The 22,110-nt window shown below is 33.7% G+C and overlaps 1 protein-coding gene across 1 annotated transcript; it reads right to left on the bottom strand.

Moving 5' to 3' along the window:
- Positions 1-5,388: 5,388 nt before the first annotated feature.
- LOC306665560 (cysteine-rich secretory protein 3-like) lies at positions 5,389-21,880 on the bottom strand. The gene is made up of 8 exons (XM_079147182.1): positions 21,840-21,880; positions 15,467-15,540; positions 14,649-14,765; positions 13,795-13,882; positions 12,078-12,223; positions 11,581-11,675; positions 9,399-9,487; positions 5,389-7,173 (listed from the first exon to the last, which is right to left on the bottom strand). The coding sequence occupies exons 1-8, from the start codon at positions 21,874-21,876 to the stop codon at positions 7,046-7,048; spliced, it is 774 nt and encodes a 257-aa protein (XP_079003308.1). The 5' UTR covers positions 21,877-21,880; the 3' UTR covers positions 5,389-7,045.
- Between the last annotated feature and the right edge of the window lie 230 nt (positions 21,881-22,110).

Below are 22,110 nucleotides of genomic sequence, written 5' to 3'. Positions count from 1 at the left end.
TGGAAGAAGTTCCACATGCAGCTGGGAAGAAGGTAAATTGTTGGGCTGGAATATTCTGTAGATGTCTGGAAATTCCATTTGATTTACATTGCCTTTTAGGTTAGAGATATCTTTATTGATTTTGTTTTGATGACCTGTCTGTTGGTGATAAGGGTGTATTCAAATTGCCCAGTATTATTATGTTGGGTTCAATGTGGGATTTAATGTCATGGAATATTTTTTCCATATAATTGGGTGTGTTGACATTTGGAGCATAAATGTTTACTATCATTATGTCTTCTTATTAGATTGTTTTCTTTACTAGGATGTAATGGTTTTCCTTGTCTCTTTGATTACTTTTTGCTCGAAATCTACTTTGTCAGATATGAAAATATTTCAGATATAAGAATATCTATTCCAGCTTGTTTACTTTGTCCACATGAATGGAATATTTTTTGCCACCTTTTACCTTCAGCCTGTGGATGTCTTTACCTATGAGATGAGTCTCTTGCAAACAGCATAGAGTAGGATCTTGGTTTTTGATCTATTCTGCTAATCTGTGTCTCTTAATTGGGAAGTTGAGACCGTGAACATTCAGCATTAGTATAGATATGTTTTTGTGGTTTCCAGCTGTTTCATTTTTTTTTTTTTGCTATATTTTAGCCTCCCTTAATTATCATTTAGTGGGTTATTCTTCTATTGAATTTTCTCTGTTTGGGAGCTTTGGGAATTGATTTAAATTCCTCTAAGTGCAATTTAGCTTTGAGTATTCTTTGTATTGCTGATTTGGTACTCATGAAGTTGTTTAGTGTATTCTCATTATGGAAAGTTTTATTTCTCCCTCAAATTTGAAACTGAGTTTTGCTAGGTATAGTAACCTTGGCTGGCAGTTGTTTTCTTTTAAGGTTTAGAATGTTTCATTTTGGGACTTCATTGATTTTATGGTCTGAGCTGAGAAATCAGAAGTGAGACTTTTTGGTTTGCCTCTAAATGTGATCTGATATTTGTCTCTTGGGACTTTTAGTATTCTTCACTTATATTCTATGTTAGGAATTTTGATTATGATATGTTTTGGTGAACTTCTTTTTTGCCTAGGTATGTTTGGGGTTCTGTAAACATCCTGTATGTGGGTGTATATTTTATTTCTGACATGGGAAATGTTATCTGTAAATACTCAATTGAAAGTGTTCTTTATGCCTTTAGTTTGTATTTCCATGTTTTCTTCCATTCCAATGATTCTGAGGTTTGATCTTTTAATGTTGCCCCAGAGTTCTTGTATATTCTGATTATGTTCTATTATTTTTCTATAATTTTCCCCTTTATTGCATTCTGATCATATACCCTATCTTTAAGGCCTGAAAGTCTGCCTCCAAGGACTGAGGTTGTATTTTATATGCAATTTAATTTGTTAGTGATGCCTTCAAGTGGTTTTTTAATTTGAATGATCGTTTCTTTCATTTCTAGGTTCTTCTTTGTGTTTTTACTTGATTTCCATTTCTTTATTAGAGTTGTCTTTCATTACCTATAATTGTTCTCTTAATAATTCCTTCCTTACATCTTCTTTTAGCTCATTGAATATTTTAATAATCAGTTTTTAATAATCTTTCTCTGGACTTTGTCCACCTTACTATCAGTGGGATCCTTTCTTGGGGATTATGGATTTTGAGGAAGACTTGTTTGCTTGTTTTCTAATGTTTTCAGAGGTTTTGGACTTGTACTTGAAGAATAATTTTACAATTCATTCAGAAAAATTGATAAAGTTCATGCAGATAAATGTATTTGAAAGGTAAAAAATATTAGTGAATTTGTCAAATATGCTGTTCATAATAATTTTACTAACACAACTCTTTTAAACCCAGATCCTTACTCTTTGTTCTTACATTAATAATACTGGATATAAGGTAATATATGATGTTTATTTTACTCCCTCCTTTTGCTAAAAAATTTGAAGCATCTATGAACTAATAATATGGATTCAAATTTGCCTTTAAAAATGTACACCTATTACTAATAAAAAAAGTTTAAGAAATTTTAAATTAAATGTGATGATTCTAAGAACACTGTGGAGGAATTAGGGTATTTATCATGATTAATTCATTGGCATATAAAAATTGCCATTTATGTTTTGTCTCTCTGGACTGAGCCATATTGTGACATCTCAAACCCTATTTAATATGCACTTTTTTCTCTTTTAAAAATGCCAATTTAGATATAATGACTCCTCTTGTACAAAATAAGGAAAAGAAGTTGTCAAAACTTGATAAAAAAATAAACAATATTGGAATATTACCCAATGAATAAAATAAATGCTCATGAATATGTATATATATAAAATAATAAAATACATGAATAAATGGAGGAAAAGGGACAAATGTGAAATAATAGTTGTAGATTTTTTCCTCAGTTGGAAGTGTAGCTTAATGAAAACACTCCAATGTGGACTGGACTTAGTGACTTTTATCTGAAGGACAGAGTAAGCAAAGAGGAGTAAAAGTAACTTAGCAACACAGAACTTGGCCAACAGCACCATGACTGAATGACCAAGGTCAACATCAACAATGTTGTCCTGTGAATATCAAAAAGCCTGGACTGTACCTCTATGATAGTTTTCCTCATGCTTATAACCCCAGTCCATTCATGAGAAATGTGATACAAACCAATGTAACAGTCTACAAAGTATTTGACCAGTATTCTTTAAAATTGTTAAGATTATAAAAGTAAAGAAAATATTGAAAAGTCATCACATATCATTTATGAATAATGTATGAGTAAGTAAAATATGACATTCTGGATTTGAATTCTGAAACTGACAAAAAGAACATTAGTAGAAAAATTGATAAACTACAAAAGAAAAATAGATTCTTAGTTAATATTAATGTCTCAGTGTTAATTATTTTGTTCAATATATTCAACATGGTTTTATAAGATAATAAAGGCAAGTGAAAATGGGTGAAGAATCACGTATATTGAATTATCTAAAATAAATCTAAAATTATTTCAAAACAAAATGTTAATTGTCTAAGGTGTATGAATTATGGGTTTGTTTGAGCCACCACAAGGCAGGGGAGTTGCTTTTCTGGGAACTCTTAGTGAAATTCCACCAATCAAGATTGCTGAGATTCTGCGGACACCCTGCCTTGGCTAGGACAACCCTGGGTTCAAACGCAGCCATCGAAAGGTAGAGAGGAGGTGGGAGTAAGCTGCCAAGCTCCACACAACTTCTTTTTCCCATCTTTGTCCCTGTTTTCCTCAAGAAGCCTATCACACCGAAACCCTTTGATGTTCCTACCTATAAAAATAAAATGCGGGCTCTTGTTCTTTGTTAGACCCAGTCTCCATCAGAGCTGGTCCCCATTGGATCCCACTTTTAAATTATTTCCACGTCTTGTCTTTATTTCTTAGATTTCTCAAACCTTTAATATTTGTAGTCTGACTCATTGCTCTAGCTCGGGGAAACAGCATAAACATCACATGGGTAGTGACAAGTTAATTAATATAAAAATCAATTTTATTTATAACAGTGTCACAAACCATTAGATATTTATTAATGATTTTAATCAAAGACATACAAAGCCTCTGTCTTTCAAACTAAAACATTTGTTACAAAATGTAATGAATATCTAAGTAATCAGAAAAATATATCATTTTTATTGATTGGAAAAGTCAATATCTCCATGTCAATTCTTTTCATACTCACACGTATTGATTTTAAATGACCTATAGATTCAAGACAAGAACAACTTAAATATATGACTCCTTATGTAAAATCTAATAAGTAAATTCTAAAAATTATATAGAGATATAAAGGGCCTAAAATATCCAGTCATCTTTAAAATGAAGAACAAATTTGGATAGCCTGATTTTGAGAACTTTAAGCTACAATAATCAAGGTGATATGATAAGACACAAGGAGCAACACATAGATCAATGGAATATAATAAATTCAGAAATAAAGACACACTTAGACAATCATCTGATTTCCTAAGATGGTGCTGCAATAACCCAATAAGGAAAGAAAATTACTTTCAACAAATGAGGCTGGGATAGCTGGATATCCACGTGGGAAAAAAATTTGACTCTTATATAGAAAAGTTGTTTTATGATGGATTGTAAATCTAGAGACATTCACAAATCATTTAGATGAAAATGTAGGAAATATTTTGATTTAAAAGTAAGCAAATATTGTTTGGACAGGCCACATCAAGTAATATTCATAAAATAAAATATAGAAAAATTAGCTCCATTAAAATAAAGTATTTTAATCAAAAGATACCATGAAGAAACACATAAACAAGTTAAACAAGTTTTCCATAAGACATGAATATGATGACAGAGTGTTATTTGTTAAATGTAATATGCATTTGGCACTTGAAATAAATGATAGATATTGTGTAATGATTAATCTAGCTGTTAGCTGAATTGCAGACTGATAAAGTTGATAAAACACCCTTTTATGTGTGTCTGTGAGCATGTTTCTAGAGATGATTGGCATGTAGAGCCATAAATAGAGGGGAAAAGACCTAACCTGAATGTGGGTGGCATGAGACAATCCTCTGTGGGTCTGCATGGGACAAAAAGTGGAAGAAGAAGAAAACTTGCTGGTGTGTGAAACTTTGATTTACCTTGGGTGTGTAAATTTTTTCTTTCTTTCATTTTTTTTTTTTTTTTTTTAGTAAAGCAGCGGTGACAATGTTTATCAAGAAATTCTTTAAGAATGGATGGGGCACCCCCTTGCCCACCTCCAGACCTGAGCTGTGCAGGCCAGCAGCACCACAGGTCTTTTAGACCTAGTGGTGGCTCTGAAAAGAGCCTTTGGGGTTGGCTGCTTAGGGCACCCAGAGGCAGCTCACTGGCAGTGATGTGACCTGCTGATGGCCCTGGTGACTAACTCCTACATGGCCATGCTTTCTCCAGGGAGTTTCCAGGCCTTTACCCTCAGACTTGAGTTAGGTCATTCAGAGACTTCCAGCTTTCTAAACTGAGCAACTACTAAGTTTCTCAGGTCTCTGGCTTGCAGTGTGCTGGGAAAATACAGCTTCTGATCATGTTAGCCAATCTAATAAATAACCTGTCATAATTATATATACATTGCATTGGTTTTGTACCTCTAGAGAACCCTAGTACACATCACAATTTTTAGGTTTTAATATTTTAAAGGAACAAAAAATTTGTATAGACGTATAACAAAGAAAATATGACACTCGTGAAAATGTGCTCAATCTCAATAGTATCTAAAAAATGAAAACTAAAACTACACCGAGATAAAATTACATGTGATGAAAATGGCTAGAATTGAAAAAATTATTAACACTGAACATTGGTGATGTCTATGGAAAATGGCAGCAGTAAGAAAAAAAATGCCGATGTGATAATGAATGTCAAACATTCATTTTACTATAATAGGAAGAATTTTGGGTGCTGAAGTGATCAATAATCTGTAGTTATGTAGGTCATTGTAGTCACGGATTTTGGTGCATTAATAACAAACCAGACTCACATTTAGAGAGTGTTTTTAATTCTTCATGAATTACTGAATCTCCTTATTGATTACAGCAGCAAAATACTAAGTTGCATTCTAAAAAATGGCCAGGAAAGGTAAACTAGGGATAGTGCATTGCTATATAATTTTTACACAGTGCAGCATTAGTTGAAAAACAGATAATCCACACAGTAATATTATGTATAGAAGAGACAATGCATATATTTTAAAGTATATATTTTTGCATGTTTTTCTACTTTTCTTTCCATCTGCTCAGTTTTCTTTCTAATAGAGAGCCATTATATAAATTTCAGATAAAATTTACCAACTTCGTATTTTGTTTTTATAATCTATTATTTGAGAAAATACAAAGAACTCATGCTGATATACCCAAAATTAAATAATTGTTATCCAACTTATGAATAAGTAATTTCTTTAGGATACATCCATGCCCAATACCCACAGATCTCTGCTACTGGTTATTAATTGAGATAGGTATTAAATGTGACAAATTCATGCTGTAAGGGTTAGAACTTTAATGTTATTGCAATGTCATTACAAAGTCATTATAAGTATTATAATATTACTTTATTAAAAAATACTCATAAGTTCAAACTAATTCTTGGAGAGGATTAACATGTTGCTAAGATTAACTTTCATTTTGTTTCCTCTTCATAGTCCAAATTGTTAAAGCAGTTATTCTGAATAAATTTTTTTCTATTCTAAAAATTATATTTTGAAAGTGTTTCAAGAGAGAATACTTCATTTAAAATATCATCAAAAGAGTTTGGAGTTCAGGTCACTTGGGTGTGATGACATTTGCTAGATTTATCCATTGTAAAGTGAGTATTATTCCCTTTCCATTGTCTAGTCTTAGAAAGTGAATCAATGAATTCAGTACAGACTCAAAAAGGAAAGGGACCAAGTTCTAACTTCTTGAGGGGAGATTGTATGCATAAAGGATTTTGAATTCTTTTTTAAGGAAGACTTGTCTAAGAGAAGAGAGATTTAGAAAGGAAAGTGTGACATCTTCTACTGTAAAATTTATGCAAAAGAAGAATCAAGATTTTGGCAAAAATGAAAGTCAGTTACCTGAGGATAACAGTGTTAATGTAATTATGAGAATGAGATCCAGATGAGTGGGAAGAAGAGTAAATAAGTGAGGAGGAGTTAAAAACAGTATATGTGGATACTTCTTTGGAGATATTTAGGTAGGGGGAGCAAAAAAGGATGACGGTAGCCCAGGATTCATGTGATGATGACCATCACATTCTGTTTTTGAGTACATTGTTTTCTGGGAACATAGTTCTCAATTTTAATACAGAATTTTAGTAACTTTAGTCATAGGAAAATACAACTTTCGGAATCCCCAACTAGATTAAATTCGTTAAATTTAATTTTAAAAATTTATATATCAAAATCAAAAGTTGCTACCATGGATTTTTCTTTTTAATCATCTGCATGAGTAAGACTTCTGTAAAATAAGAAGCAGATCCAAATGAAAAGGATTCTTTACTGTTTGGAATAAAATTTGCAGCTAACCTGCCCCCAATTTTCCTGATTCCCTTTCTCATGAGCATTGAGCACTTAATAAATTTTGTTCTGGCAATTGCAGGAGGCCTTGCAACTGTCGTTGATCTGTGCATTTTCACAGGTTAGTGCGTTTTTCAGGTCTCCACAGTTAGCGAAACCATCTTCAAAATCACAACCATTGGCTGAAATAAAAAGAAATCAGACACTTTACTATCACTTTCTTCCATAGCAACAAGACATACAGTAAATTCAACGTGAATTGGGAGAAAGCGTGCTACCAAGTTGATCTCATTACACGATGATGATCGTTTCACTCTTGAGAAGAACAAACTTTGCTGTTTTAAATTTGAGTTTTAAAAAATGTTTCTAAGATGAATTGGGCTATTTTTCTGATTTACAAATGCACAGTAGGAAATGGCTAGTGAGTGATATTGATCAAGTTATATCATTATATTGTATGCATGTGTGCATATGCAAAAAATCCCACCATTATGTACAAGTATAATGCACCAATAAAAAATGTGGGAAAAAATAAAATATATTCCAAATAAAAAATCAGAGTAAAATTAACATACGTGAATCTCTCTAGAACTGCATTATCCAAAATGATAGATACTAGATATAAGCTTGTTTAATCTTACATTTAATTAAAAGTAATATTTCAGAACTATGGCAATACCAGTTTTATCCCAAGAACTCAATAGTCACTGAAATGTAAAAAAGGGGCTACCTTACAGCACAGTGAAAATATTGAACATTTTCATTATTGTAGAAATTATTTTGGACAAAGTTGACCTAGTCTCTAATGTCACCAGACTTTCTCCCAGGAGTAATTTTATGGGAAGATAAAATACAGAGTATTGGACATTTCTATTTGGACATCTCTCAGTGGCCAAAAATTGAACAAATCTCAAATTAAATTCATCATCCTATCTACAAGCTTGACATTTCATTGATATCCAGGGGCCCACAACCTTCCACTGATCTGATTCCAGAGAAATGGCATTTCTACTGAATAATCCAAAATGGGAACTAGGAAATAACAGGATCATGTTTCTATTTACGTTTTGTTTTAGATATTTGAGAGAGGGTTTGGCCATGTTGTCCAGACTGGTCTCAAATCAATGCATTCACGTGACCCTTCTGCTTTAGCCTCCCAAGCAGCTGGGACTTCAGGCATGCACCACCATAGCCAGCACTCTTTTTATCAGCACTCAGCAAGCACAGCCAACAATAACTAACACTTCTACTTTCTTCCTCTCTCTCTCATAACTGCTTACTACTTTTCATTCCTTTGGCACGAATGCATGAAAAGATTCATATTTGTTTTTGAGTCCATACTTTTCAACAGTCTCATAGCTAACTTTAAACCATACTACTTCCATAAAGAATAATTTTACAATTCATTCAGAAAGGATTGATACTATTCACTCAGATGAATGTATTTGAAAGGTAAAAGTTCTTAGTGAATTGGTCAATTTCATTACTCATAATACTTTTACTAACATAACTTGGTTAAACCCAAATCCTTACTCTTTGTACTTTCATTAATAATACTGAATGTAAGATAAAATATGATATTTATTTTACTCCTTCTTTTTGCTAAAAATTTGAACTAATACCATATATGAATTTGATTTTAACTTTAAAAATGTACACACATTACTAATGAGAAGAGGCATATGTAACTTTAAATTAAATGCAATGATTCTAAAAACACTATGGAGGGATTAGGGAATTGTGATAAATTCATTGGCATATAAAAATTGCTGGACCAAGCCATATTGTAGCATATGAAACCCTTAAATATGTGCCTGTTTTCTCTTTTAAAAATGCCAACTTTGATCTACTGATATTGGCTTTAGTTTTTTCCTTTCCTTTTTCTTTTTTGTTATTGGAGGTTGAACCCAGGGTTGCAACTGAGCTACATTCCAATCTTTTTCTTTATTTTTAATTTTGAGACAGGGCCTCATGAAGATGCTTTGGGCCTTGAACTTGTGATCTTCTTACCTCAGCCTCCTGAGTTGTTGGGATTACATTACAATCCTCTACTCCTGGCTAATGATATTAATCTTTGATGACAAGGATGAATTATTCCCATGGAAACATTTTCATAGATGCCAATATATGGCAGGCTAAGTGTAGTTATAAATACACATCAATTATAGATAATGATTCATATATAGTAACAGGGTTTTCATTGCAAATAATACATAGATATGAACAGTGTAAAATTGTACTTAAAAACACTCTTATGTAATTGGTTTGCATGAAGGAATCACTTAAGTTGATTATATTCAGATTTCTAAACTCTTTAAAAATAAAATGCCAATTAAAAAAAATAAATAAATAAAATAAAATGCCATGCTCTTTTACTATACTAACAAGTTAATCACTTTGAACTTACTGCACAGTCGATCATCACAGTGACCAGGACAACTGCCACAAGGTTCTCCTTTGTCATAAGGGGTATATATTCTATTAAGATGATTACCACTGCAATTAGAAATGAAAAATGTCATTTTTAAAATTTTTCTGTTTAGTTTACACTCTGAGGTTAATGTCCATCACCAAAAATACATAGATATTTATTAAATGTTTTTAATTATGTTAAATGACAAATACACACTAATGTTACCTAAGTGTGTTCAGAACAATACAAAGTAAGGGAATGACTCATCATTTCGCTCATTTCCTTGACTGTAATCTCAAAACCTGAGACACTGAAATAGTATAATTAGAGTCTAAAGTGTAGAGAGTGTATTTCAATGTGGGAACACTCTCTTCATTTCCCAACAGACATGATGGAATTATTAAGATGAAGTACCACAGGGTTCTGGCTAGGGATAAAACATATTCCCTAGAGAGAAAGAAGATTCCAGAGTTCAAAGGGTACAGTGTGAAAAATACTACTTACATACTTTTTGTAATTAAAAATGGAACAATGTCATAGTTTCTATAATATGAACCAGGATAAGTAAAGTTTCAATGTAGTTTTTGGGTTCCAGATTGGGTTGTTGACCCCCTCAAATAGTTTTTGGTGTATGTTTGTGAAAGGGAATTGGGTTTAGGAAGGTTTGGGGAATGTATATAGGTAGCATGCCTGTGTTGTGAAATTTTTGTTTATCAAAAATGAGAATGTTAGAAAAAGATTAAGGATAATGGTCTGTGGTTGTAGCTCAGTGGTAGGGCACTTGCCTAGCATGTGTGAGGCACTGGGTTTGATTCTCAGCATCGCATATAAATAAATAAAAAAAAGATTAATTCACAACTAGTGTGTGTGTGTGTATACATACATATATATACATGTATGTATATATATATATATATAGTTCATATATGGTTAATCATATTATAAAAAAGATTAAGAATGACAATCTCATTCTTACAGTGACTGTGACTGTCCTGTAGCTCATTATAAATTTTATCCTCTTGGTCATTAACATGTGAAAGTAGAAGAGTCATTTTCTCCAGTTCATCAAGAGTGTCAAGGGCTGGGGCAATGAAGCTCTCTCTATCTATGCTACATAGATGTGAGCTCTTGTGACAATTGTGAAATTGACATAATGTTCAGGAAGTTCTCCCCCTTGCCTTTATTCATTATTTACTAACTCTTATTTCAGGTGTCAGGCTACCAGTGTCTCCTCTTGGCCAGGACATTTGGATGCATTCTCTTAGGGTCTTTTAATACTCTTGACTTAACACTAATAGGACTTTACTGAAAAGTGACTTGTCAAACTGGAACACCACATCACCTGCATTATCTAAAACTTCAAAAAGAATCATTTTGGGCACTTGGTTGATGATACACTCTGCCTCCAGTGTAAAAAAAAAAAAATCCATGTATTAAAAAGATATTAAAGTTAACATATAGATTGTGGATATGTCTTCATTATATTCACAGGATTGCATTTATATTTTTGGAGCATTCAAGCATATTTCTCTAAGAAAGGATTAGTTTCTGGCTATACATTAAGATCATAATGAATTGTTCCTACAGTGGTTTTTGTCATAAATTCTGAGAAGCAAAGACTTAAGGTATTATCTTTTTCCTGACAAATTGAAAAATTAAAAAGCCTTTGATGCCCTAGAATCAATCATTTCTTAATGATATAAGGCAGGGATTTTAGATAAGTAGAAGTAACAACATTGAGCAGAAAGAACTGGAAACACTAAATCAGTGAAATACTTCCTTCCCCATTTGTCCTTGCCTTTACCCCTGATCTGACATCAAGCTTTCCCCTTCTAGTGTGTGAACTTAGCAAGATATGAGAGTACAAATCCAGAAAACTATACATCATCCACAACTACACATGTACTCACAATGTAACACTAAGTCTGGAGAATGGTGACACAGAGGGAAAATAAATCATGGTAGGTAAAAGGCCTATGCTTCAGAATACCAGGAACTGGGAAAGTGGTCTTTATGAGAATTTGGTTATGTCTCACTTTAGAAAGTCTTCTAAAATTCATCTCCTTCCTCTTATCTCAAATAACTGTTAGTTCATTTTTATTTTATAATTAAGTCATTAATTTGTGTTTGGCATTAATTGGTATTACTGGCAATAAACTCTAAAATGTCTACTTACGCCGGACAATACTGGCAAACCATGAAGTGTTTTAACATTTCGTTAGTGCAGAGGGCAAACCCACATCCAACACGGAAAGACGAGTACCAAACCACCTACATACCGGTAAGTGAAAATACGAGTACATTAGAGAAGAAGAAAATATAAGACAGGAGGAAATACAAACTTGAAAAGAATGCTACTTTGTTTCCATATGCCTTATGGGTATATTTTATTTATGGAATCAAACTAAAGCACTTTAAAATTGTTACATTTCCTTGTACATTCACTCTCCTTTATCCATTTAGACTAATATTAGAAAAATACAGAGATCTTTTTATTTTTACCAAAAGCCTGTGAGCTATTGAAAAATGACAGCTCAGATACCCAACAAAGGTCTAGCCTATTCTATCTCTATTTAAGACCTTCCCCTAAATTCAATATCAGAATCAGTCAAATGTAGAAAGTCTTTGCTTTTAGGATACATAGAGCAGTGGGTGTTCCAGTTCTTTTCTTACCTGAGTATAATGTCCAACTACTGCAAAGGGTGTCGTTTTCCCTACACCATAGATAAAATCCTTGTTCTCATCATACCAGGTTTGGATTACTTTTGACCATGAAACGGGGTGGGTTGACATAAAGAGATTCTCACCACAGCTTGTATCTAAAAAAGAAAAAATCTTTCATGAGGGAAATAATAAAGTATACAATACACATATAGAAGCTGGCTCACACACAGACTCACACAGAGTTCATATACTTCAAACATGATGCCTAAAGTCATTGACTGCTGGATGACACATAATGGGGGCAGTACCTAGGGTCCTCAGCAGCTATGGTTGAATGTTGGCAGATGTACCCAACACATCGTACACTGACCCCACATGCAAAGCTTGGGGCAAATGGAGAAGTCTATTTGCTGTCTACTCTCTCTGGACTCACTTATTTATACAGTGAATTCTGCAAGGTGTTTGCCTCAAGTGGGTTCAGATTTCTGTGGTAATCATACTGAAAGTAGACACCAACTCCCTCGATTTCTCTCCTGCTCTAGCCCAGACTCACTAGAGATTTTCATATATAAAAATGTGAATAAATGTTAAGGATTGTTATTTTGTGTACACTTGGAAAGAAATCTTACAGGCAGTCTTTCAGTGCCCCAAACATAAAGCCAAGGATATGAGAGAGGACAATCTTTTCAAAGTTGCTTGAGTGTTTTTCCTGTAATCAGCTAATCAGAATATCATAGGCTAAACTCTCCTCCTAGAATTAGGGAAAAAAAATGTGTCTTGCAGCCCCAAAATATCTCAATATTTTTAAGCTCTGCAAATACTTAAATTTGGATGTTGAAACCTAATGTTTGCATCCTGCTTAAAGAGAATGTAAACTACTCTTGGAAAGCTTCTTTAAAAGGGACAGAAAGATTTTTACAGAAGTCTGGGATCTTTAAGGACAATTCTTTAACTCTTGTACTGAATATAGTCATGCTTTTTCATGATTTTATAATTTTATTATCAGTAATACAAATAGCAACGAGGTCCTAACTTAAAACTTGTGACATATACACTTTCCAGTTGAGCTTGTTTATTCATGTTATTTTTGATAATTCAAAAAAAATGCTATCTCATAGTTCATTTATGTGATATTTTATGCCTTAGTTTCGTGTTCCTTGAGGTAAAAGTCATGTCTTGTCAGTTATTTGTCTTATAAAACATACTTGGTGGGCACCCAGAAGACACAAACTTTTTGTCATCACATATTAAAAAGGAAATAAGTGCAAATATTTTTTTTAATAAAACAAACAATTTGATCAAATCTAACATATTCTATATTTACATATTTTTGTGTTATTAACACACAAAGAGGCTATATTTTTCATTAAAGGAATACTGGGATAGAATTCAGAAATTCTAATTTCAGTTTTCTTATGTATGACACTCATTACTAATCATTTTACTCCAAACAGTTGGTTTTCTTATTAAAGTGAAGATAGGTGATCCATGACCTGCTTTACAACTGAGCTGGTTTATAGGTTCAAAGATGATAGTATGTGAGTGTTTATGAAACAAAATCAATTAGTACAAGGCAGCAGTGTCTCTCAGTGTTTTCTCTACTACAGAGATAAAAGGCAGAAGTAGAAGCCATATTTATTTTAAAGTTTCTTAACAAAACTTCATAAAATGATCCTCATTATTTTACTTGTCCATTTGTCCAACAAATATTTACTAAGGTACATACTGGTTGTTCGGTCCCCTGGGGAGCTGTGTCTGTAATGGCATCCGTTGGCCCAATTTTGGGCATTGGCTGCAGCATCTTCACTCCATTCCTAAAAGAAGGAAAGAAAAGAAGATGTGCACTTAACAGCTCCAAATTTGAAGGTGCATGATCTTAGCAGTCAAATAGACTGGTTGGTTGGTTTTCATCATTTCACAATTTCCATAGAGTTATCTTCCAATTTTTTAATCAGAAAAAAAATTATATGTTCTTTTTTTCTTTTGCTCCAAAGAAATATAGATAGTATGCCTACCCTAAGTAACTGGACATTCTAAGAGGTATTGGTTTATTTATGATGGCACAGCAGGCACACCTTAGTCACATTAACCATGTTATATACGAGAATATTTTTTCCAATAGAAATGATCAGGCATACTTCATCCTAGTTCCTTCTGTTGTCTTCGTTATTTTATTCCTTATTGATTAATTTAGGGAGACCTGTGGCCTTTGGTGCTGGGGCCAGAAAAGTAGACTGTTTCATTGATCCTAAAAGGAATCTTCTTGATCCTGCTATACTAAGAGTTAGAGAGTGAGCAGAAGAACAGTGACCTTTCATTGTATGCCTAAGGATTTGGTTTCACTTCTCTTAAATAAATTAAACCATAAATTAAATTGCTCCAAAAACCTGACAAATTATTTAATCATTATAAAGGAAAATGAAGAAATTCTGCCCTGAACATAACACAACTCAAGTGAAATGACAAATGAGAGGCAGCACTTCCTAAGCCACAATGTTACGAGATGTCACCTGCCGGCTGTCTGCTCTTACACAGCTCAGAGTGTCTCAAGTCACCTTCCTTAAATTACTAAACTCTTACCATTTTTAGCATGTTGCTGGCTGTGGGAGAGACTGATTTTCTTAGTTCATTGTGTTTATTTATAATCTCCTTTTGAACTTCCGCTCGAGAGGTTAACAAACCATTCAAATCTTGATTCTAAAGGAAACAAAATTAGAATTTTTTTAGCATATTTGAAAATTACATATAATAATAAGTCCACCTATAGTGATTTTCTTAACTTAAAAAACAAGTATAATTGTTCTTGCACAATATCCATAAAAATTAAATATAGTCATATAGTAATATGTGAATGTCATGCTACGTATGATGTTGTGCTAATTTGAGACTATGTACATATATTATTCATTTTCTATGGGGGTAACATTGAATTGGATTAAACAAGAACACTTCTTGGAGTAGGAGGAATTTATTAGCTTAAACACATACATGTGTTATCCTGCTAGACACAGAGTTCAGTCACATGCAACTTTAATTTTTTGGTGGTCAATTTAAAAAGAAAGAAAATAGATGAAATTAACAATAACAGATATTACTTAATATATCTGATATTTAATTTTATTTTCATAAATGCTAACACATTTCTCTCTTTGCCCTTTGAATTTTGCTGTATATTTTAAGTTTATGCCCATATTGAGTCAGAGGAAATGTATATCCAGTGCTCCATACACTCATGTTGCTTGCCCCCCACAGCTCTAAGGTGTTTCAGTTACCCTGAGCTACCAGTGAGCCCTTGGCCATGTGCCAGACCCTGTTCACTTTTGGAGATGGATCCAGGAACTGGCCATCCCTCCTGGTTGCCTGAATTGTTCTGAAAAGGTGAGTGACCTTAGCCATACCTCATCCCCATATTCAGGAAAGGATGAATGCAGCACAGCAGCCAGGAACAGCAGCACTGGGAATGATGCCATCGCTGGGAGAACAGAACACAGGGAACAAAGACCTGCATTAAGGTGCTCAGTACACAGACTTTAGGGTAACATGGGAGCAGAAGGTGATGAGCTGGTATTAGCATTACCACTAGTATTTTCTTACCTAGTGGCCTGCTTGCTCCCTCAGCCTGCAAGGAATCCCGCAGCTGCCAGGCTCTCCAGGGACTGCCTGTGCTAAAGACAGGTTCCTGGCCTCAGATCATCTCTCTCCCTGTGCACCTTCTTCCTGTGTCTAGTGGGGTCGGGTAAAATGTTCTGACCTCTTCATCCAACTGGAGAACTCTGAAACCTCTCCCAACCTCAGAACTGTGTTTTAGGTGGTTGAAGCCTCACCATGCCAAATCTCCACTTCTACTTTTGTCTGGCTTCCTTCTCCACCCTTCCTTGAGAATGAATTCCAATCTGTGACATAATTCTTCAAACAACCCTTTTTCCATAACTCTAGTCAGGACAGTCTGCTTACTTACATCTTCATTATCCTTTGATCATGTGCTCCCTCATGCCTTTGATCATGTTAATCCTTAGACCTCATAATAGCTACTTCCTTCAAGAGCATTGCTAAGTCTTTCTCCCCCCAAAAACTTATAAGTGAACTCAAAAGTACTGATCTTCTCCCTGGATAGGGTCATTTAAAGTCTGTATAGTAAACTTTTGATTATTTTGTGTTTTATTTTATTTCTCTTAATTTCTTCATGTGCATTTGACTTTCATTCATAAATATATTGTAAGTTTGGAAAGGTTGGACTACCATCTTCACTGTCTTTCCAATGCCCATGACTCGGGATTTTTCATTCTGTACCCGCTCAGTGGTGAAACTGCAGAGACTTTCTAAATTTCCAGAGGACTCTCTATTAGCCTCATTCCTTTACATATGCAAATCCCTCTAACAGTGGCCTCAAGTGAGCCTTCTGTTGATTTTGAGAGCAAAAGAGAAAAAAATGCATCTATCTTCTTCCTCCTTTTTCAAAATCAAAGACAAATATTTATTTTTTTCCTTTAACAGACACTGATCATGTTTTGTGCACTTCACCCAGGTAGCATATAAAGCATTGCTGAACATGGTCAAGTAAATCAGACACATCCGTGACTTCCATTTTCTAGTACATTATTAGGAGAGCCCGTCATTCATGTACTCACATGAGCTGGATGTATTTTATCATGTATGCAAAAGTGAAGAGTAATGTTTTATTTTCTCTGAAGCTGACCCATGTCTGGTGAGAGATGGGACAGAATCTAGACAATTTATGGGTTTGGGGAATCAACATTTCTAATGTGGTAAATATGATAAAAATGCTGCATCATCTTCATTATCTTCCTCCTCCTCATCATCATATTTAGCTCCACCTATCCTTTTTTCCTAGGGAAGCTGCACACCACAGTGCAAGCGGAATATGGTTTGTTTGCAGATCCATTTGGTAGAGTCTTGCAAGAAGACTTGGGAAGGAATTAGGACACAAAACTTCTCTTCCTGTCTAGCATGCACTTTCTAAATGTGTGCAATGCAGTTGTACATTTCCTTTGACATTTGCTCACAATAGACTTTAGATTGTTATAAACTCTCTCACATTAAAAGTTATTTTGCTACATTCATGTCTCTGAATTTCTCCTTTCACATAGTTTTTTGTTTCACCTTGGATCATTTTCCGCTTCCAAAGAGATTAGCAATTTCTCCTGGTAAGGAGAGAAAAGCCCAATCCAGGGATTTCAAAGGTTTTCAATTTCAAGTGTTGATGTTTTACTACTAATTACAAATCTATGGAAGAAAAAATTTGTCTTTCTACAACATATGTGGGTGTGATTCAACTACCCTATCACATTTTGCTCCTTCTTCACATTGATGGATATTAGGAACAACACCATCTCTGAAACACTTAAGTAAGAAAAGAATTATTTTCTCAAAGCAGGTTATCGTTGCATATTAACTGATGAAAACATGCACAAAGACTCATAGAGACACACACACTCATCCACACACAGCAGATGTGTGCATGAGCATGTGTGTGCATGAGTGTGTGTGTGTGTGTGTGTGTGTGTGTGTGTGTGTGTGTGTGTGTGGAATGTGAAGTGAATGAGAATGTTGTATTTCAGAGTAGGGGAGCAGGCCTGAGGTTGTAATGAAAATTATTATTTTAGCTCCTGTTCTCACCTCAAGACTATCATGGTTCCCCTTTTTATCATTGCAAATTTCAGCAGCAATGGAACAGTCACTTTGTCCGCTATCATAGGTCAGCAAAAAAATATGAAGGAAAAATAAAATCCATTGTGAGAGGAATTGAAAAAGAATAAGATATATGTAATACAAGTGCTATTACAGTTATACCTCTCTTTCCTCCCCAAACCTATGTTTGTTTGATTTTTAAAAAAAAACCATATTTTGTATGAATTTTTAGTCTACTATTTCTGTCAAATGATCAATTCCCTCTAATTATTTTCTATTCTTTTAAAATATTATATGTAAGATTTAATGTATATTTTTCATATGATTTATTTTTAATTTAATGAATTTCATTAGTGAAGTTTCTAATTTTGGACCATCCTTGTAGTCCTGATGTAACTCTATTTGATCATGATATTTTTTAATATATGCTTCAGATTGATGAGTTCAATATTTTTACATTGTCTTTTCATTTAATTTATGAAAATGGGCCTATTTTATTTACTATTTTTCTTATCCATTTTAGGAATTAACTCCAGAATATTTCCATTTGTTGCCATTCTTCAGGATACACATTAGAAAGAAACAGTGTTTGGAGGAAGTAGTCAGAGTAAGCTAAAAAGTGGCAGAAAATTTAAATGATCCAGGGATTAATTATTAAAAAAGATGAGGATGGTGTGGTTTGGATGTTGTCTGCCCTCCAATGACTCTTGTGTTGGGAGCTCAGTCTGCTAGAGGCACTACAGGCAGGTAGTGTGCACCTTCTAAGAGGTGGGTCCTAACAGGAGTTCCTTAGGTGACTTGAGATCACCCCTTCAGATAGGATGAGGTAGCTCTCTTATACTACCTGTATAGTTCTCTGAGATCCCACCCCATTCTGGCTTCCCGTCCGGGAATGTGACTGCTTGCTTGCTTACTCCAACATGCACTCTCAATATTGTCATCCCACCACTGTGGGCCACAGAGACGAGGTCCCTCACCAGAGCTGAGTCAGTGCTGACACCATGTCCTTGAACTTCCCAAACAGTAAGTAAAATAAACCCCTTTGTTTGATGTTAGTCTACCTCAGGTATTTCATTGCAGTGATGCTTAATTGTCTAATGCATAGAACTATACTAAATGATACATAGACCTTTTTAATAAATGCAATAAAAACAGTCCTAACACAATATTAACTCACTAATTTAAAAAATGAATTAAAAATAGCATGAGCAAGTAGAGTTTTAGCAGGAATGCAAAGATGATTCAATATTAGTAAATTCATTAATGCAATTTTTACACTGATAGACTAACATATATGACAAAATATGTTATTAAATTCAATCTACATATATAGCTTTAAAAAGACTGGGAGAATAGAGGAGATTATTAATTTGGTGGCAAGGATATTTTAAATATCTATAGCAAATATAATTGTTATTAGAAAAATTCTAAGTGCATTCCATTTAATATTAGTAACAAGAAAAGAATGACTAATGGTATAATAGTACTGAGACATTGGATAAAAATCTTAAGAAGAAAAAAATTGTGATATTTGTAAGTTATAAAAGAAGAGATTAAATATTGTTTTCAAAGAACATAATCATCTATCTAGAAAATAGGACATAGCAACTTGGCTAGAGGCACTGACTTACAAATCACATTGCTATGTGCTAGTACAACTCACCTAAAAATAAGGTTTTAAGAAAATCACTCATAATAGTAACAAAACTATAAGTGTCCGGGAAACACCTAAGACTTTAAAAAATTGTTTTATGAAGAAAACTTTAAAACTCTAGTAAAGAACTCGAGAAGATTTGAACAAATTGTTTTCATGCTCTTACTTGGTATGTGCTAACATAATAAATTCATCAAACTTAGTTAAACTAATTTTATAATTCTTAGTAGTTGAAATAAAAATCCAGACTGGTCCATAAGTAACTAAGTAATCATTTATAAGAATAGCTGGGGGCCATGGTATATGCCTGTAATCCAAGCAATTCAGGAGGCTGAAGCAGGAGGACACAAGTTCGAGGACACCCTGGGCAATTTAGTGAGACCCTGTCTCAAAAGAAGAAATAAAAAGACTGGGGATGTACCTCAGTAGCAAAGCACCCCCGAGTTCAATGCCCAGTACCAAAAAATAAATAAATAAATAAATGAGACTTAATTGAGGGATTTTTCTTTATTGCTTATTACAATGGACTTCAAACCTTTGTTGACAAAATTTAATAATTTTGTGATATTGACTGGTGGAGATGACAAGAAAATTTAAGTGACAGACCAAATAAAATAGCATTTAAAAGCACCAGAAGAAGAACAGAGTTATCAAGCATATGAGATGGGTGAAAATGTTTCATACATTTAATAAATAAATAAACCAAATCTTATTTAGGCATTACCTATAAAGGTAAATGTAGATGGATTATATTTATAAATAGATAATATAATTTACATACCCCTTTGTCCCAAGTTAGTGACAAATATAATAACAACAGAGATATGGTAATGGCTGTTTTGTGCCAGGCACTGTGTCACTCAATATGGGCTTCATTTCAAACTAATAAAAACCTGCATGGTAGATAATGTTACCCATTACCTCAATTTAGAGATAGGAAATCCTAGAATCAGAAATGTAATCATAAAATACCATAAACAGTCAAGTAGCAGAACAGAGTGATAAACCCAGTGTGTTTGGTTTGAAAGGCTTCACTCCTCAAAGAGGGTAATAGAGATGTTTTAAAGGATGATGTAGACTGGGAAAAGATGTCATTAAAAACATCAGCACATGTGCATGGAATGGGTGCATTACAGGTGTTGACTTATTGACATACTAGTCACAGCATAGAGAAGTATCAGAAGCAGTGTTTTCTAACTTTAAATGGTATTTAATCTTGACTCTGGTCACTTTCTTTCATGCCATCATCTGTCTATGTGGCAGCAAGCAGTCAGTGCCAATATCCAAAGTTTGCAAGAATGCTGAACTTGATCACATGAGAATCTTTAAAAAATTCTAAATATGCATAGCTACCTTACTAATTCATAAAATGTATATTTTGTTTTGAGTATCACTGGAATTCTTAGCTGTACCTGCTTTACACTACTTGAGAACACCAACACTTTTTTCTCTATTTACACCTGCCTCTTGCAAGTCTGAGCTTAATTCAGGGTCCCTGATTCACTTCACCACACATCATTATAGAGCAGCTTCCGGGCTTGAAACTTCTCATCAGTTTAACTTCTTTTGATCCGCCTTCAGAAGTTTAGTCATACAGGCAGACACTCTAGATTTTGATTTTAACTAGCAGGGGAAGCAACACTGAGCCTCTCTGCCAAAGTGTAAACACTCCCAGAACTTCCTGGACAGCACTTAGCCACAGGAGAGGAAAGCATTAATAAATACTTTTAAGTGAAATGTTCTCTATAGTGGTTTATTACTTCTCTCATGTTGGCTTTACGTAGTTCTTCAGTATCCTAATATTCTCCAGAATCACTTCTTATGTGACAAGTATGAAGTTTTATGTGGAAATTGTCTTCTCAAAATATACACAATAGATATTATACTTAAATCACCTGCATAAATGTGACAGCCAGAGTAGATGAACTTTTGATTGGAAAACTTCTGAAAGTCTTTTTTCTTTTATAATTGGGTGCATTTTGTGGGATAAATTATATTTTATGTTGATGATCATTAATAAACTGTTTTGACCAATTCAAAAGTATGAGCAAAGATGACTTCTCATTGTTATTCTAATAATGTCTATATTAATGCATAGCCACATGTGTTCGTAGTAGTAAAAATTACTGATGTGAAATTATGCACAGGCATATACCATAGTTTTAAATTTTTCTATTAAATAGTTCTAATGTAATTACTTGCAAAAGTCATAGAAAATGAAATATATTACAAATTTTAGAAAGAAAAAATCCATTAAAATATCAAATGCACTTTTGAAGTGACAGAGCTATTTATGTATTAACTTCTTAGCTTAAAAAATATATCAAGATAATTACTCAATAGAATTTATTGGCATAGTTTTGAAAATCATAGAGAAATACTTCAATTATATCATTTTGCCACTAACAAGTTATACATCTATTGGCATAATAAAATACTCACCCTGAAGTAAAGGAATTATCACTTACCGTTGATTCTCAGAGCAGGATGAAATACTTGTTTCATCTGTTCTACAAGGAAGATGGAGAGGGAAGGAAGTCAGACTTGTATATATATATTACACCTATTTCCTGCTTTGGCAAAGTCTGGTTGTACAAGTAAATCTTGGTCAACAAGGTCTGAAAAAGGATTTGTCATACCAGTGGTTTCAAATTTCATTGCTATTTGTCTCACTGAAATTTTGACATTATTTGGTGATTCTCCATGGTGCTATTAAAAATAAGTTTCTATAAAATTTTA

The sequence above is a fragment of the Sciurus vulgaris genome (assembly GCF_902686455.1).
Source record: "Sciurus vulgaris genome assembly, chromosome: 7".
Lineage (NCBI taxonomy): Eukaryota > Metazoa > Chordata > Mammalia > Rodentia > Sciuridae > Sciurus > Sciurus vulgaris.
The sequence above is the reverse complement of the archived record's forward strand: the minus strand, read 5'-3'. Positions and strand labels throughout refer to the sequence as shown.